Source organism: Thalassophryne amazonica, chromosome 18 (genome assembly GCF_902500255.1).
Source record: "Thalassophryne amazonica chromosome 18, fThaAma1.1, whole genome shotgun sequence".
Classification (NCBI taxonomy): Eukaryota; Metazoa; Chordata; class Actinopteri; order Batrachoidiformes; family Batrachoididae; genus Thalassophryne; species Thalassophryne amazonica.
The window spans coordinates 4,974,411-4,993,119 of record NC_047120.1 but is presented as its reverse complement, the minus strand read 5'-3'; the positions used below and the strand labels follow the sequence as shown (position 1 = coordinate 4,993,119).

General features: G+C 47.7%; 1 protein-coding gene across 3 annotated transcripts in view; it reads left to right on the top strand.

The window, feature by feature from the left end:
* ryr2a (ryanodine receptor 2a (cardiac)) overlaps positions 1-18,709 on the top strand; it is a 723,597-nt gene that overhangs the window by 596,732 nt on the left and 108,156 nt on the right. For all 3 annotated transcript variants that reach the window (XM_034193918.1, XM_034193917.1, XM_034193919.1), the window contains 5 exons: positions 3,467-3,555; positions 8,284-8,285; positions 10,782-10,908; positions 10,990-11,092; positions 11,602-11,685. In XM_034193918.1, coding sequence (XP_034049809.1) covers positions 3,467-3,555; positions 8,284-8,285; positions 10,782-10,908; positions 10,990-11,092; positions 11,602-11,685 — 405 coding nt within the window. The remainder of the gene's footprint in view (positions 1-3,466; positions 3,556-8,283; positions 8,286-10,781; positions 10,909-10,989; positions 11,093-11,601; positions 11,686-18,709) is intronic.

Genomic DNA, 18,709 nt, shown 5'->3' with positions numbered 1-18,709 from the left:
TCCCAAGGTCCACCACAGACAGCAGGACAGGGCACTGCAGCTGGAAGGCCGGCTGGCATCAACAAAAACCCCAAAACAGTCCCCAATACAATCCAACACACAAGAAAAAACACAAAACCCACCCAAAACCTCCCCAGAGGACCGTCCCATCCAACCCCGGGAAGAAAAGAAAAACACCCAAACGCAAAAACTCAACACAGCCCCACAAACACAATACAAACATAAATGCATAAAAGAAAAATAACAAACAACCCCCCCAGAACGACCTGCAGAGCCCCCCCCCCCCCCCCCAGAAGGCCTTTACCGCCAGTTCCAGGAGGAACAGCCAGAACCAGAATCCCACAAAGGTCCCCAGGTGTACATGGAGCAACGGCGCCCCCCAGAGGACCGTACCATCAACCCCAGGAGGTACCCTCCCCACAACCCCGGACCCCAGACCCGGCCACACTTGGCTAGTCGGCCCCAAGCCAATTCCCCCCCAGAGGACCGTCCCATCAACCCTGGAGGTGGAACCCGGAAGGAAACAAAACAAAATCAAAATCCAACCCCCGGAGGACTACCAAAAACAACCCCGGGGGCAAATAAAACAACCGTAAACCCTGTCACCTTCCCCGGCACCCCGAAAGACCCCAGGCCCCTCCCAGAGCCCCTCGGCGGCTCAATTTTGGCAAACGGCTCAAAACATTAAGGGAACAGGAAAAACTAACCCAGCCCCAACCCCAAGGCGCAGCGGAAAACCGGAAATACGTCCGGTGCCCCAACTCGACCATACCCCAGCCTCTCGGGAGGGGTGCAACTACCGAAATGGCGAATGGCAACAGATCGGCCCACCCCTCCGACTGAGGTATGTTCCCGCTGCACCACACCCCGGCAACACCAATGACGAACGGTACAAAGGCTCACCGAGGCTGGAGTGGAACCGGGCCCTAACCAAATCAAGAAAAACGCCCCTAACACCCCCCCCCCCCCCCCTTAGGTGCAGAGGTCTTCTGAGAACGCTCAGCGTGACCAACCTGCACCACCCCACAACCCACAAGACGAACGGTCTTGGGGCAAGTGAGGTTGGGGTTAGGGATGTAGGGAAATAAAAAACAACAAAATAAAACGACCCAACAACCCAAACAGAAAATACCTAAAAACACATAAAAAAACAACAATCAAGTGAGCCCAGACGGGCTTCTAACCGCCTAACATTCACTCCACCAGACATGCCTCTGACTCCCAAAACAAATTATAACCCCTATTTAAAGAAAACAAAACATTAACCCATACAAGATTTTTTTTTTGTGTGTGTGTGTGTTATTTTGCCTGTCCCAGAACACCTGGAGATGCGTCACCATTATTTTTCTTGACGCTTATATGTCGGGGCAATACAGTGATCTCCGCTCGTCCGAGCTGCATGGGCTCGTCAGCAAGAGGAGCCAGAGGTCCCGTCGGAGGAGCCTCAGTGGGGCGAAGAAGAGGCGGCCCAGATCTGTGTCGGGGAAAGCCCCGAGACGAAAAAAACCCGCTCTGATGGCCGCCCTCTCTCGCGTCCACGCTCCTTCATCCGATCATCTAGACGAATCACCAACGATATTAGCTCATCTAAATCGTTTGGCTCGTTACGGACTGCCAGCTCGTCTTTTAATGACTCATTTAACCCATCTACAAACACTCCTTGTAAAGCTGCGGCGTTCCAACCTGACTGAGCAGAAAAAATCCGGAAGTCTACGGAATACTCCGCCGCACTCTGCCTCCTCTGCCTGAGATTCAGCAACCGTTGGGCAACGGTATTTGTTTTCACCGGATGGTCAAAAACCAGTCGGAACTCACGGGAGAAATCCTTAAAGGATCCTAACAATGGCGAGTTGTTACTCCACAACGCTGTGACCCAAGCTAAGGCGTCACCTCGGAGCAAATTTGTCACATATGAAACACGGCTCCCATCAGAAGAGAAGGAAGCCAGTCGCTGAGCAAAAACCAGAGAACATTGCATCAAAAACGAAGCACAGGCTTCGACGTCTCCCGCATAAGGCTCCGGATGACAAATAATCGATTCAGACGCTGAATCTCTGGGTGACGGACTTATCTGCACCGGTATCGATGGTGCCGCAGCTGGAGCAGCAGGAAGCGGAACGGCTTGCGCTGCAAGCTCTGTAACACGGGCGTCTGTTTGTTTAATTTGGTTTGCGAGATGCTGTAATTGCTCCCATATTTTCTCCAAGTGTTCTTGAACTTTTTCGGCAAAAGGAACCGCCTCTGCCGCTGGGTCCATTATGGAATGGCCGGGAACTACTGTTATGTGTTGACGCGGGTTGAGGAGCGGACCTGCGTCAGACGGAACCCAGTGCTAAAAATAACCAGAAAGCGGTTCCAATAACAAAAACAATTTATTTATTTCACCCGCTGGTGCATAATAAAGTGTAAAAACTAAAATAGCGTCCTTCTGGTGGAGTGAAGGCTGGCACGCTCTCCAGCGCCCAAAAGGATCGAAGCCCGGCGCTCCCGGACTCACTATCACCGCCAAACACCCCCCAGGTGGACACGACAAACCGACTCTCTGCGAAGGATAGAAGAGGTGAGGGAAGTCAGCAGTTACAACTAATATCCTTCAAAAGACACACACTATCAGCAACACATTCAGGTCTGTATTTTAAGCTTTATGCAAATGAGCAGCTTCTCACAACAAGTGGAGGATCACTTGTTCGCACGCCACAGCAGTGAGAAGCAAGCTGCACAATTCTCATCACAATTCAAATATACTGCGTAAGAAAATACCAAGTTACTTTCAACAATTAGTCAAACACTTAATCACCTCTGATGTGTGCTGACAGCATGTGTCCCTCACCCTTCCTCCTTCACGGGCTCGATGTGTCAAACCCAGGCGCGGTCCTCAGCGTCTCACAAACGAACATCACAAGGTCGAGTTCCCGGCAATTCTGCTTGAATCACACATGACTTAAATGCAGAACGCCATCCAATTATCTACTTCAGCTGAAAGTCTTTAAGGCTGCACGTGAGCACCATTCACAGGTGCTGCACATGATGTTGATGAGGGTGAGGACTCTTCAGCCAGCACCTTCTCCACAGACAAATCAGTTTTCATGCCACCTGGAGAGCAGGTGGAAAAGCAGGAGAAAAGAAAAGAACACCAAAATGTCCAGCCACACCCCCCAACACACAACAGTATCTTGGGAATTAAGCACACTGCCCAATGGACCTTAAACACACACACACCAAATGTGTGATGTGTGTATTTAATGTGGTCATCATATTTAAAGTCTTCTTTAGTCATAATTGTTTTTAGTAGAGTGTGGATTCTTTTCAGTGTTAGAATGCCGTGTGTGTGTGTGTGTGTGTGTGGTGTGTGTGTGTGTGTGTGTGTGTGTGTGTGTGGTGTGTGTGTGTGTGTGTGTGTGTGTGTGTGTGTGTGGTGTTAGATCTCATGTTTGATGTGTCATTTTATTGCCATGTGTAATTTCAGACTTCCAGAACTACCTGAGGACTCAAACAGGGAACAATACGACGGTGAACATCATTATCTCTACTGTTGACTACCTTCTGAGAGTGCAGGTTAGCCACGTGTACACTTCACTGGAAAATTAGGAAAAAATACTTTGTTCTGTGTTTTTAAATTTTTTTATTTGTTTTTTTTTTGTTTTGTTTTGTTTTGTTTTTTGGCAGGAATCTACAACTAACATAAAATTGTCTCTCGGAAGAGTGAAACACCTCTTTGATTCATCCTCATGAATTCTTTGTGATTCAGTGACACCATCTCATTTGGATTGTATAACATTTGAACAATTCTGAATAACACTAACTCCAAAACATTCAGTCATAGATAGTCCAAACTATACCTTTTAGGCCGCAAGCTCATCACTAATTGAAGAAAATAAGAATAACCTCAGGTTTCTTTTCAGCACTGTAGCTAGCTGACAAAGAGTCAGAGCTCTATTGAGCTGAGTATTCCATTAACTTTAACTAGTAATGACTTCATGACTTTCTTTGCTAACAAAATTAGAGAAAAAATTACTCATAACCATCCCAAAGATGTATCGTTATCTTTGGCTGCTTTCAGTGATGCCGGTATTTGGTTAGACTCTTTCTCTCCGGTTGTTCTGTCTGAGTTATTTTCATTGGTTGCTTCGTCCAGGCCATCGGCGTGTTTATTGGACCCCATTCCTGCCAGGCTGCTCAAGGAAGTCCTACCATTATTTAATGCTTCAATCTTAAATATGATCAATCTATCTTTGTTAGTTGGTTATGTACCACAGGCCTTTAAGGTGGCAGTAATTAAACATTACTTAAAAGTCATCACTTGACCCAGCTATCTTAGCTAATTATAGGCCAATTTCCAACCTTCCTTTCTCTCAAAGATTCTTGAGAGGGTAGTTGTAAAACAGCTACTGATCACCTGCAGAGGATGGTCTATTTGAAGAGTTTCAGTCAGGTTTTAGAATTCATCATAGTACAGAAAACAGCATTAGTGAAGGTTACAAATGATCTTCTTATGGCTTCGGACAGTGGACTTATCTCTGTGCTTGTTCTGTTGGACCTCAGTGCTGCTTTTGATACTGTTGACCATAAAATTTTATTACAGAGATTAGAGCATGCCATAGGTATTAAAGGCACTGCGCTGCGGTGGTTTGAATCATATTTGTCTAATAGATTACAGTTTGTTCATGTAAATGGGGAATCTTCTTCACGGACCTAAGTTAATTATGGAGTTCCACAAGGTTCTGTGCTAGGACCAATTTTATTCACTTTATACATGCTTCCCTTAGGCAGTATTATTAGACGGTATTGCTTAAATTTTCATTGTTACGCAGATGATACCCAGCTTTATCTATCCATGAAGCCAGAGGATACACACCAATTAGCTAAACTGCAGGATTGTCTTACAGACTTAAAGACATGGATGACCTCTAATTTCCTGCTTTTAAACTCAGATAAAAACTCAGATAAAACTGGCCCCACAAATCTTAGAAGCATGGTGTCTAACCAGATCGTTACTCTGGATGGCATTTCCCTGATCTCTAGTAATACTGTGAGAAATCTTGGAGTCATTTTTGATCAGGATATGTCATTCAAAGCGCATATTAAACAAATATGTAGGACTGCCTTTTTGCATTTACGCAATATCTCTACAATCAGAAAGGTCTTGTCTCAGAGTGATGCCTGAAAAACTAATTCATATGCATTTATTTCCTCTAGGCTGGACTATTGTAATTCATTATTATCCAGGTTGTCCCTAAAGTTCCCTAAAAGCCTTCAGTTGGTTCAGAATGCTGCAGCTAAGTACTGACGGGGACTAGCAGGAGAGGAGCATATCTCACCCGTGTTGGCCTCTCTTCATTGGCTTCCTGTTAATTCTAGAATAGAATTTAAAATTCTTCTTCTTACTTATAAGGTTTTGAATAATCAGGTCCATCTTATCTTAGGGACCTCATAGTACCATATTACCCCATTAGAGCGCTTCGCTCTCAGACTGCGGCTTACTTGTAGTTCCTAGGGTTTGTAAGAGTAGAATGGGAGCAGAGCCTTCAGCTTCAGGCTCCTCTCCTGTGGAACCAGCTCCAATTCAGATCAGGGAGACAGATACCCTCTCTACTTTAAGATTAGGCTTAAAACTTTCCTTTTTCGCTAAGGCTTATAGTTAGGGCCTGGATCGGTGACCCTGGACCATCCCTTGGTATGCTGCTTTAGACGTAGATTGTGGGGGGGTTCCCATGATGCACTGTTATACTTTCTCTTTTTGCTCCGTATGCATCACTCTGCATTTAATCATTAGTGATCGATCTCTGCCCCCCTTCACGGCATGTCTTTTTCCTGTTTTTTTCCTTCGGCCCCAACCAGTCTCAGCAGAAGACTGCCCCTCCCTGAGCTGGTTCTGCTGGAGGTTTCTTCCTGTTAAAAGGGAGTTTTTCCTTCCCACTGTTGCAAGTGCTTGCTCATAGGGGGTCGTTTTGACCGTTGGGGTTTTTTATAATTATTGTATGGCCTTGCCTTACAATATGGAGCGCCTTGGGGCAACTGTTTGTTGTGATTTGGCGCTATATAAGAAAAAAGTTGATTGATTGAAGCTGAGCTGGAAATGTGCCTAGAAAATAAGTTTATGTCATGGAAAAATAAATATATTAATTATGCAATGATATACACATAATATAATCATATTATATACCAAAGGATTAATAACGTATATCACAGAGATCAGTTGGAAAGTTCATAATGAAAGTTTATTGACAAAAATAGAACTTAGTTGGAAATTAAACTTCTCTATCCTCATAATGGATTCACATTACACATCTATGGGCTCCTATATTGTTACTACCTTGTAGAGCAATATTGATGTTATTACAATAACGTGTCAACACCTTCCAAGTGATTAACGTCCAAATGATATGGGGTTTAGTAATTATGAAATTAAAAATGCTTCTGAGTATTAATCCTGGTATAACGCTGTACAGAAGAAACGCTGTACTCGTGAACAGTCAAAAGTAATCAGTGGTAAAATTGTTGCTCTGAGGATAAAGAAGTGTTTAAAAGTTACATCTTTCTGGAATTTTTTGTGTTTCTTGATAGAATTCTTGATGTCTGTTACTCAAACACTACATCATCCTCATCATCACTGTCATCACCCTCTTGCAACTGCTGCGCTGGTCTGGTTTCAGTGATGTTCACACAGTTTACACAGGCACACAGGAATCGGATGCAACACAAACCTGACTTGCGACAGCTGACACTGCAAAACCTTCGCACATTTGCAGCTTACAAGTTCCAGAACAGATTCTGAGGTGGGGGCTCTGTCCTTCCATCTGATGGACAGCTCATTGTTTGACAAAATCCATCATAATCCTCAGGTGATGGGGGATTGCTGACAGGCTGTAGCGAGCGCCGAAAAATCGCAGCTTGGTATGAGGCACGCCATGTGTGCTGAATCAGAGCATCCTTGTAGGAGGCATACTCTGTTTCACATGGCGAAGATGATGCAAGACAGAAGATTCTGTATCTTGCATTGCTGATTCCGTCCGATACCATAGAGATGGCAGACAAATCTTTCAAGGCAGTCAGTCAGTGACACTGGTGGGCTAAATTGATGACCAAGTTGAATGAAGGCACTGGTAAACTCCTCTGATGCTGTCAAAATGGAAAGTGCTTTCCGTTTGCCTTTCCCGTAAAATGCACTTGTTGAATCACAACCAGTGAAGGTATGAAGACCGATCATAGCAGCAGACACTTTCAGCCCTAACTCTGATGCTACCTTGGTTAGATCTATTATATGTGCTTTGTTCTTTACTCCTGTGGCAAAGTCCAAATGGGCATGAATGTCCTGGTTGAGAGACAGAGCTGTGATATGCCACGTCTGTATCCAGGACTGTGAACACAATGCTACTGTGTGTATGCTTGCATGTTTGGAATGAAGGATACGTGTGTCTACCTCTTCATGATCACAGCCGAGCTCATCTGTCAGCTGCACTGACAGAACTGATTCGTGAATATTCAGCTGATGACACTCTGATCCATGAGCAATGAAAATGCTAATGTCACTTGTAAGTGCACCAAATTGCCATTCTTCCACTCCATGAAGAGAAATTCCACAAGGGCCTCTTTGTTTTTCCCATTTGCGAGGAATTTTTTCCACTGCATTGGTGTTTACTGATCCCTGTTATAGATGCAAAATGTCTGTCTCCCATCATCACCACGACATTCCCTCTCAGCACTTTTTATGCTGATGGATGGATATCTGTCAGTGAAAAAATCCACTCGATTGCACTATTTCTTCATCAACTGAATAAGTCGACTCAATATTTGATCAGCAAGTTCTCCAAAACGTGAAGCTGTAACCGCATGCTGGGTAGGAGACCCATTCCATCGATGATGAGGGCACCATCATCTGGAGTTGTTGAAACCAAACAGTCCTTGGAGCTTTCAATACTATCAAGTAGTGCAGATTTGGGTGGTCTTTCCCAAGGAGCCATCAGCTGTTGAACATGGTGTCCTTCAGGGGTCTGTTTTTGGCCCATCCTTTTCCTGTATTTATCACCATTTGGGAGGACTAGCCATGGCTTTCTGTTGAACGTTCAGATCTGCATTTGTGTGTGCCACTGTCAGCATGAAACACTTGTATGTTGTCACTTTGGAAAGATTGAGAGCTGTCTGGTTGCAGTAAGGGGTTTGATGTCGTCTTACTTAATACTGTTGAGACTGAGACTGTGGGTGATTGCGTGATTAACCTCAGTGATGCTGTTAAGCATCTTGCAATTCTTGATGAGTTGCTCTCTTTTGATACAAATATTAGAGGAGTAGAAATGGCTGGACGTAACCATGTGTGAAATATTGCAAAGATTAGACCAGTTTTGTCAGAAACTAATGCTGAGATTTTGAGCCATGCTTTTGTGTCGTCAGGCCAGCATAGTGGCTAAGTGGTTAGCACTCTTGCCCTCACAGAAGAAGTTCTGGGGTTCAATCCACCATGCTTTGTTCCTTCTATGTGGAGTTCACATGTTCTCCCCATGATTGCGTGTATATTCTCCAGACAGTCCGAATTCCTGCCATTATCAAAAACATGCTCATTACGGTCTATCCATGACAAGGCAGTGTCTCTACATCTGAAGTTGGTCCCCAGGTTTTTTGAGCATATGCTTCAGGGGAGCATTAACATGGCTAAAACCATTCAGCATCTGGGGGGGCTCCGCCCCCAGAACCCTCTAATTACAGGCCTCTTACCCCCTTGCCACTTTAAGCTTTTTTAAATGTAGATGTAAATTAATATGTAAAGTTTTCAGCTAGATGACAGTAGGGCTGTACAATATGGCCAAATTATCATATCTCAATATTGTCATATCAATATGATATACAAGTATGATATGAATATGATTTGACACAAAGTGCAGCAGCAATGAAAATTAAACATTCTTAAACAAAACAGTAATAATACCACACTCATTTTTGCACTCATCATGAGGTTAGGATACAGTGCCCACCAAAAGTATTGGAACACTTGGTATTTCACACATTTTAATTTGTTAATGCCATTTCAAATACAAGAAATACAAAAAATATAAAGAATAAAAATTTATAAAAATTTCGTCAAACTCAAACTGAAAATAAATCTCTAAAACTGGATAAAACCTGTAAATAATAATCCGTTTTATTACCAGTTTTCTTCAGACAAGTCAGGGGATGGAAACATGAACATTTCCAAGTCACTGAATATGTTTTGGACTTTATTTACATCAATTATGAAGAAATACAAAAGTTTCTTTCACCAAACATCAAATCTAGGCTTCATCTCAGATGTAATTTGTGCAAATTTCAGCTGAACATTTAGGTCTCTTTTGAAGAAAATCCTCCTCTACACCACTTCATCAGGAAGATGGATTTTATCTTTTTAATTAATTTATATCAAGTTGTAGAGATTGCTTTCAGTTGAGTTTAAGGATGATAACTTTTGACTTATTTCTCTAAGTTGTGTCACTCAGACAGTAAAATTAAGAGGTTACACAGGTTTTATACAGAACATAGGAGGAGTAACTTACCTGTATTTCGTTCAGCTGAGCATCTTCATGTTATTCCTCATGAATCAACAGCTGCCTGCTTGTTTGAAATCACTGGAGAAACACATATATATAAGACAACCCAAATTAAAGGAAAAATGCCGCTTTTAACAACCTGGACCTCATATCTAGCATAAAATATGGCCGTTTACTCACCAATATAACTTTGGTGTCCTATGGCGTCAGATCAGTGACAAAAGCCCTCGCAGTAAAAAATGCATTCACACGTAGATATTAACTGCACGCGAGCAAATAATCACTCCGCATGCGCAAATTATCTCTGCGCGCAGATGCAAAGGTGCTGCGCGTGAGGACCAGCGCTCCCCCTGCCTGCTTGAACTTGATTTCTGCTTGCGCAAAGTTTATTTCTGCTTGCGCGCAGAGAATTCCTGGCTCGCCTCGCTTGAAGCTTATGGCACTATGGGGGAGGGAACCATGTCGGCACTGGCTCTGCTGTGATTGGCCGTCTAGAGAGCAAGGTTTGATTGACAGCCTTCCTCTGACGCGGAAGTCAGTTGGAAACAAACGGCGTTAAGTGATTATCACCTCGTTTCTGCTTAAAACTTCACCTCCAGTCATCAGCTATCTCAGCGACAGATGTGTGAAGCTTCTGTACAACAATCATTTCCACATAAATTCAGCATTATTTCATAACAAATTATACAAAGTCCTAAAATCACCCCCTGACACTCGTCTGCAGACTGACTCTGTACACCCAAAACCAATCAAAGGGAATAATGTGATTATTAACCATCAGATGACAAACTAAAACCTCTTAAATCACGGTGCAACCCACTGGCAGCTCAAATTTGGCTGGAAAGTGAAAATTTGATAATTCAACCACAGGTTTTGACATCTGAATAGTGATGCACCGTTTTCGGTGGCACCTGCCTTTGAAAGAACACAAGAGATGGGTTTATTTCATATTACAACCATGATTAATTAGCTGACTAAATTCAATCCCTTTGCACACTGCCCCTCACTTTGCTATTTACACAGCATGTAATCTGACACAGCCCAGATGTCCTTGTGCGATGTGGTTTAGACTGTACGGGATAAACTATATAAATCAGGCCCTAAAAGAACACAAATAAGATCTAGTTTTAGAAGTGTCTATTCCTTAATGCTGCATTTTTGACCATCATTGTGGTTTTAAAGCGATGAGTGTTTTTCTTCAGCATGTTCTCATATAACTGATTTGTCCTGTTGACTTGTCACTTCCTGTTGTCCCTGTCCCTCCAGATCTATCAGTGATTTCTACTGGTATTACTCAGGAAAAGAGGTCATCGACGAGCAGGGCCAGAGGAATTTCTCCAAAGCGATAAATGTGGCCAAGCAGGTGTTTAACACGCTTACTGAGTACATCCAGGTATGAGAATCCAGTGCAGGAGGTCACAGTGAGGACGTTCTGCAGAGCCAGAGGTCTGAGTGCTGTCATGTGATCGTACAGGGTCCGTGCACCGGCAACCAGCAGAGTTTGGCTCACAGTCGTCTGTGGGACGCGGTGGTTGGTTTTCTCCACGTCTTTGCTCACATGCAGATGAAGTTGTCTCAGAGTGAGTCACGGAGACGTTCAGAGCCAGGACTGACAGGCTCAGACCTTTGGACAGACTCCTTCATCTGTCTGTGGAAGTGAAAGTCTGATCACATGAATGTGAACGTGCGTTCACTGATCCAAAGAAATCAGAACTGTAAGAAGATCTGAAGGTGGAATGAAGTCAGTCACAAAACCAATTAATCCTGTTCAGCTCTGCTCACTGAGTATGAAAGAGTGTTCACACACAAACATGGGTCCATAAGTATTTGGATAGTGAAGCTTTTTGACATTTTACCTCTCTGCATCACCACATAGCAAATTAAATGAAACCAACAGGATGTTCCTGCAGGGAGAAAGAAATATAGACACAAACAGGGAGACATACCGAGACAGCGAGAGAGACTTGCAGAATCAAACAGAGACCCATTTTTAAGGACATCTTCTTTGCACCTTCTCATTTTCATGGCACAGGAACATGATGTAATAAAGGAACTGCCAGCTGCAGCTTGTGATTTGTCTGCTTTTAGGACTCCAGTCAAATAGAGCTGCTGAAGGAGCTGATGGATCTGCAGAAAGACATGGTGGTCATGCTGCTGTCCATGCTGGAAGGTATAGTCGCCACCACACTGTCATATCTGATGGAGACAAGATCAGATGTTTCATCTATCATGCTGAATGCAACATCATTTATAATGTCCATTCACCACATTTACAAACACTGCTGTCACAATGCAGCATCAGCGTTACCACCGATAAGCAAAAAACACAGTCTCAGTACAGAATCCACAACATGCGACATCCACAGAATGACAAATCCACCAACGTGTGAGCAACAGACCTACAACAGAAAAAGTACTGCAGTGCCACATACTCGAGAAAAAATAGGACACCAACCTTGTTGTGATGAGGGAACATGCATTGGGTCCAAGTGGTAAACTTTTATGATGTCAATGAAGTGTAAAAATGTTGCAGTTCCTTGACTGTCTGCTTGATGTTGTCTCCAAAAGAGAGCGCATTATCATAGGAGTCCATGTTAAAATGTCCAACTTTAGGGCAGAAATAGACATGTTTACAGCCTGGTACAAAAACAGTTTTGGTCTCTATAGATTCTCATTTCTTTATTTTAAGACATTTTAGGTAATAAAGTTCTGTATAATTGTGGGCGTTGGTCACTTTGAGTGACTGCAGCTGAGTCCGGTGACTCCTCCTCTCCTACTGTCCAACCGTAACTCAGACACAGCAACAACACAACAGCCAGCAGCAACATCAAGTGGACACTATTTTGAGTATTTTTTTTACAAACACCTGGAATAATACGGATGTTGTGATGAAATGTCCTAACTGATCTTCTAAGACGTCTGTGCTGCAATATTCATGCTGAGTGATTTTGTATTGTATATATATTGTTGGGAAGGTGTCGTAGCACGGACCCACAACAGGGGGCGCAAAGGAACGGACAATGAATAAGCCAAAAAGTAACAATTTAATGTTGTGACAACACACAACTAAACACACAAGATCAGTAAAGTCAGTTAGCACCAGGTGACGTGTGGGCAGGCTCGAAGATAGAAGACCCCCGACGAGAGATGAGCCGCGTCCCACACGGCTTCCACCACCAACGGTCTGAAGAACACTGGAACCGCCAAGTCCCGAGTCCCCAGGTGGCCTCTGTCTTCGGCTGTCGACCCTGGTACTGCTGGCAGAAAACAAAAACAGTTCTGGATGAGTGTGAATTCGCACACTCAGTAATCCACAGTCTGCACTCAGTTAGGAGGGAGCACCTCCACCTCCAATCACACACTCGTGCAGCTCCTGTTTAAACCACTTATCTGGTTTGGGGTGTGAGGCGAAGCCGTCGCTGTCACACCAAACGCCAGTCCCACAGATAAGGACGAACACCACAGGATAACGGCTGCAAAAGAAGTTCAGATTATCACTCAACGATATGAGTCAGCAGAGAAAATTACCTCTTCGGTAGTTGATTTCTCGGCGAGGAGGTGGAGTTGCAGTCCGGCCTTTATGGTGATGATGATGATGATGAATGAGTGACAGCTGGTGCTGAGGATGAGTGACAGCTGTCACTTGTTCTGGGTCTGGCGCCCTCTCGTGCTTGGAGCCTGCAATCCAAGCAGGGCGCCCTCTGGTGGTGGTGGGCCAGCAATACCTCCTCTTCAGCAGCCCACATAACAGGACCCCCCGCTCAATGGGCGCCTCCTGGCGTCCGACCAGGCTTGTCCGGGTGTCTCTTGTAAAAATCGGCCAGGAGGGCCGGGTCCAGGATGAAGCTGCTCTTCACCCAGGAGCGTTCTTCAGGTCCATACCCCTCCCAGTCCACCAGATATTGGAACCCCCGGCCCTTACGACGGATGTCCAGGAGCCTGCGGACTGTCCAAGCAGGCTCCCCGTCAATGAGCCGGGCAGGAGGCGGCGTAGGTCCCGGAGCACAGAGGGGCGAGGTGTGGTGTGGTTTGAGACGGGACACATGAAACACAGGGTGGATCCGCAGTGAAGCTGGGAGTTGGGGCTTCACTGCGGCCGGGTTGATGATCTTGAGGATTCTAAGGGTCCTATGAATCTGTCCTTCAATTTTGGGGAGTCCACACAGAGAGGGATGTCCTTTGTCGAGAGCCACACTTCCTGCCCGGGCTGGTATGTGGGGGCCGGGGAATGCCGGCGGTCCGCATGGGTCTTGGCCCTCGTCCGGGCCTTTAACAGGGCAGAGCGGGTGGTCCGCCACACCCGGCGGCACCTCCTGAGGTGGGCCTGGACCGAGGGCACACCGACCTCTCCCTCCACCAGCGGGAACAATGGGGGCTGGTACCCCAAACATGCCTGAAAAGGGGAGAGGCCGGTAGCAGACGAGACTTGGCTGTTATGGGCATACTCGATGCAGGCCAGATGGTGACTCCAGGCCGCCGGGTGCGCGGAGGTGACGCAGCGAAGGGCCTGTTCCAACTCCTGGTTAACCCGCTCTGCCTGGCCGTTTGTCTGGGGGTGGTACCCGGACGAGAGACTCACGGTGGCCCCCAGCTCCTTACAGAAACTCTTCCAAACCTGCGAAGAGAACTGGGGACCATGATCTGATACAATGTCCGATGGTATCAGATGGTCTGCCGTCTCCTGGGCCATCGGGAGCTTCGGGAGGGCCATGAAGTGGCCGCCTTGGAGAACCGGTCCACTATCGTGAGAATGATGGTGTTGCCCTGGGACAGCGGGAGGCCCGTGATGAAGTCCAGGCTGATGTGAGACCAGGGGCGGTGAGGCACCGGCAGGGGTTGGAGGAGTCCCGAGGTCCTCCGATGGTCTGCCTTACCCGTGGCGCAGATGGTACAGGCCTGGACGTAGTCCCGAACGTCGGTTTCCAGGGACGCCCACCAGAAGCGCTGCTGGACCACTGCCACGGTCCTACGCACCCCGGGATGACAGGAGAGCTTGGATCCGTGACAGAAGTCCAATACGGCAGCCCTTGCCTCTGGTGGGACGTACATTCTGTTCTTGGGGCCGGTCCCCGGGTCCGGGCTCCTTGCCAGGGCCTCCCGGACGGTCTTCTCCACGTCCCAGGTGAGGGAGGCCACGACAGTGGACTCGGGGATGATGGTCTCGGTGGGGTTCGACAGCCCCGCCTTGGCTTCTTCTTCGTGCACCCGGGACAATGCATCCGATTTTTGGTTTTTGGTCCCGGGGCAGTACGTGATTCGGAAGTCAAAGCGCCCGAAGAACAGAGACCAGCGGGCTTGCCTGGGGTTCAGCCGCTTGGCGGTCTGGATGTACTCCAGGTTCCGATGGTCCGTGAAAACCGTGAAAGGCAACGACGCCCCCTCCAGCAGGTGTCTCCACTCTTCAAGAGCCTCCTTCACCGCGAGGAGCTCCCGATTGCCGACGTCATAGTTCCGTTCAGCTGGGGTCAACCTGCGGGAAAAATAGGCACAAGGATGGAGAACCTTATCAACCTCCACGCTCTGGGACAGCACGGCTCCTATCCCTGAGTCAGAGGCGTCCACTTCCACTATGTACTGGCGATCAGGATCAGGCTGCACCAGAACTGGTGCCGTCGAGAACCGGCGTTTCAACTCCTTGAACGCGGCTTCGCACCGATCCGACCAGGTGAAGGGGACCTTGGTGGAGGTCAGGGCAGTCAGGGGGCTAACTACCTGACTGTAGCCTTTAATGAACCTCCTGTAGAAATTTGCAAAGCCGAGGAACTGCTGCAGTTTCCTGCGGCTTGTTGGTTGGGGCCAATCTCTCACCGCCGCAACCTTGGCCGGATCAGGGGCGACGGAGTTGGAGGAGATGATGAACCCCAAGAAGGACAAAGAAGTGCGGTGGAACTCGCACTTCTCGCCCTTCACAAACAGCCGGTTCTCCAACAACCGCTGTAGGACCTGACGTACATGCTGGACATGGGTCTCAGGGTCCGGGGAAAAGATGAGTATATCGTCCAGATATATGAAGATGAACCGATGCAGGAAGTCCCGCAAGACGTCATTTACCAAAGCTTGGAACGTCGCGGGGGTGTTAGTGAGGCCAAACGGCATGACCAGGTACTCAAAGTGACCTAACGGGGTGTTAAATGCCGTCTTCCATTCGTCTCCCTTCCGGATCCGAACCAGGTGGTACGCGTTTCTAAGATCCAATTTTGTGAAAATTTGGGCTCCATGCAGGGGCGTGAACACTGAATCCAACAGAGGTAACGGGTATCGGTTGCGAACCGTGATCTCGTTCAGCCCTCTGTAATCAATACATGGACGGAGTCCGCCATCCTTTTTGCCCACAAAAAAGAAACCAGCACCCATCGGGGAGGTGGAGTTCCGGATCAGCCCGGCAGCTAAAGAGTCCCAGATGTAGGTCTCCATTGATTCGCGTTCCGGACGTGAGAGGTTGTACAACCTACTGGACGGGTACTCAGCGCCCGGGACCAAATCGATGGCACAATCGTACGGTCGGTGCGGGGGAAGAGTGAGCGCCAGATCTTTGCTGAAGACGTCAGCAAGATCGTGGTACTCCTTTGGCACCGCCGATAGATTGGGGGGAACTTTAACCTCCTCATTAGCCGTCACGCCGGGAGGAACCGAGGATCCTAAACACTCCCGGTGGCAGGTTTCGCTCCACTGCGTCACAACCCCGGACGGCCAATCTATCCGGGGATTGTGCTTCACCATCCATGGAAATCCCAAAATCACTCGGGAGGTAGAAGGTGTTACATGGAACACTATCTCCTCCCTGTGATTTCCAGACACAACCAAGGTCACTGGCTGTGTCTGATGTGTGATTAATGGAAGCAGGGTGCCATCTAGTGCTCGCACCTGCAATGGTGCCGGAAGAGCCACCAGGGGGAGCCCTACTTCCTTTGCCCATCTGCTATCCAGCAGATTCCCTTCCGACCCTGTGTCTACCAGTGCTGGGGCGTGAAGGGTTAGATCCCCACAAAGGATTGTCACTGGGATTCGTGCAGCTTTGCGGGATTTCCCCGCGTGCGTGTTATGGCCCACCCTTAGCCCAGTTTCTAAGGACGGGCGTTGTAGTTTGACCGTTTTGGGGCAGTCCTTCTGCATATGCTCACAAGAGCCGCAGACAAAACACTCCCCGCGGGCCAGCCTCCTTTGTCTGACGTTTGTTTTTACTTTGGCCCTGCTCGTGTCTCAGCAGGGGGAGCTGTAGCCACACGGAGCTCTCTGGCAGTGAAGCGTGGAGACGATGTCACCCTTTTGGAACCGGAAGGGGGAGGGACGGCTCGTGCCCGGTCACGCCCCCCGGCCTGCTCCCAACGATGCTTATTCAAACGGTTGTCTAAGCGTATAACCAAATCGACAAGCCCGTCAAAATCCCGCAGTTCCTCCTTAGCCAGCAGGTGCTCCTTCAGGACTGGAGACAGTCCATTTACGAAGGCGGCGCGGAGCGCAACGTTATTCCAGCTGGACCTCGCTGCCGCGATGCAAAAGTCGACTGCATACACGGCTGCGCTGCGACGCCCCTGTCTCATTGACAGCAGCACGCTCGAAGCGGTCTCGCCTCTGTTGGGATGGTCAAAAACTTGTTTGAACTCCCGTACAAACCCAGCATAAGACGTTAGGAGCCGTGAATTCTGCTCCCAAAGCGCCGTAGCCCAGGCACGTGCCTCTCCTCGAAGCAGATTAATAACATCAGCCACCCGGCTGGCGTCTGACTCGTACATGACAGGACGCTGTGAAAAAACGAGCGAACACTGCATAAGGAAGTCTGCGCACGTCTCAACACACCCTCCGTATGGTTCCGGAGGGCTTATGTATGCTTCAGGGGACGGTGGGGGTGGGGGGGGGGGGGGGGGGGTCGTTGAACGACCAGTGGAACGTCTGTTACAGGCCCAGGACCAGCAAGAGGAGTGGCTGCAGCAGCGCCCTGATCACGCGCTTCCACCCTGGCGTGTGAGAGCCTCCACCCTCCGGTTAAGGAGAACATTCTGCTCGGTCACTAAATCCAGCTGAGCCGTGAAGGCGGTTAAGATCTGCTGCAGCTCACTCAACACGCCTCCCGCTGACGCCTGCTCTCCTGGCTCTTCCATTGGCCGTTCAAGCTCGGGTTGACGCCCCTCGGGATCCATGACGAATGGCCGAGAAATCCTGTTGGGAAGGTGTCATAGCACGGACCCACAACAGGGGGCGCAAAGGAACGGACAATGAATAAGCCAAAAAGTAACAATTTAATGTTGTGACAACACACAACTAAACACACAAGATCAGTAAAGTCAATTAGCACCAGGTGACGTGTGGGCAGGCTCGAAGATAGAAGACCCCCGACGAGAGATGAGCCGCGTCCCACACGGCTTCCACCACCAACGGTCTGAAGAACACCGGAGCCGCCAAGTCCCGAGTCCCCAGGTGGCCTCTGTCTTCGGCTGTCGACCCTGGTACTGCTGGCAGAAAACAAAAACAGTTCTGGATGAGTGTGAATTCGCACACTCAGTAATCCACAGTCTGCACTCAGTTAGGAGGGAGCACCTCCACCTCCAATCACACACTCGTGCAGCTCCTGTTTAAACCACTTATCTGGTTTGGGGTGTGACGCGAAGCCGTCGCTGTCACACCAAACGCCAATCCCACAGATAAGGACGAACACCACAGGATAACGGCTGCAAAAGAAGTTCAGATTATCACTCAACGATATGAGTCAGCAGAGAAAATTACCTCTTCGGTAGTTGATTTCTCGGCGAGGAGGTGGAGTTGCAGTCCGGCCTTTATGGTGATGATGATGATGATGAATGAGTGACAGCTGGTGCTGAGGATGAGTGACAGCTGTCACTTGTTCTGGGTCTGGCGCCCTCTCGTGCTTGGAGCCCGCACTCCAAGCAGGGCGCCCTCTGGTGGTGGTGGGCCAGCAGTACCTCCTCTTCAGCGGCCCACATAACATATATTGTATGCCAACAGCGTTAGCACTTTTAGAAGGTGTCGGTAGCTTCATCTGTTAGTTCCACTTAATGCATGATTACTGAGAAAATAAGCAGCTTATAACTTTTAAAGTCCACAACAATGCAAACCGTTAAGAAAGCCATTGCACAGTTTCCAACAATCTGATTTAATAAACAGCCAAAATAAGGTTTGCAGGCTGGAAAGAAAATGTAGCCAAGCTCACCCAGTGCTTTTGCAGTGATGTCAAAGTC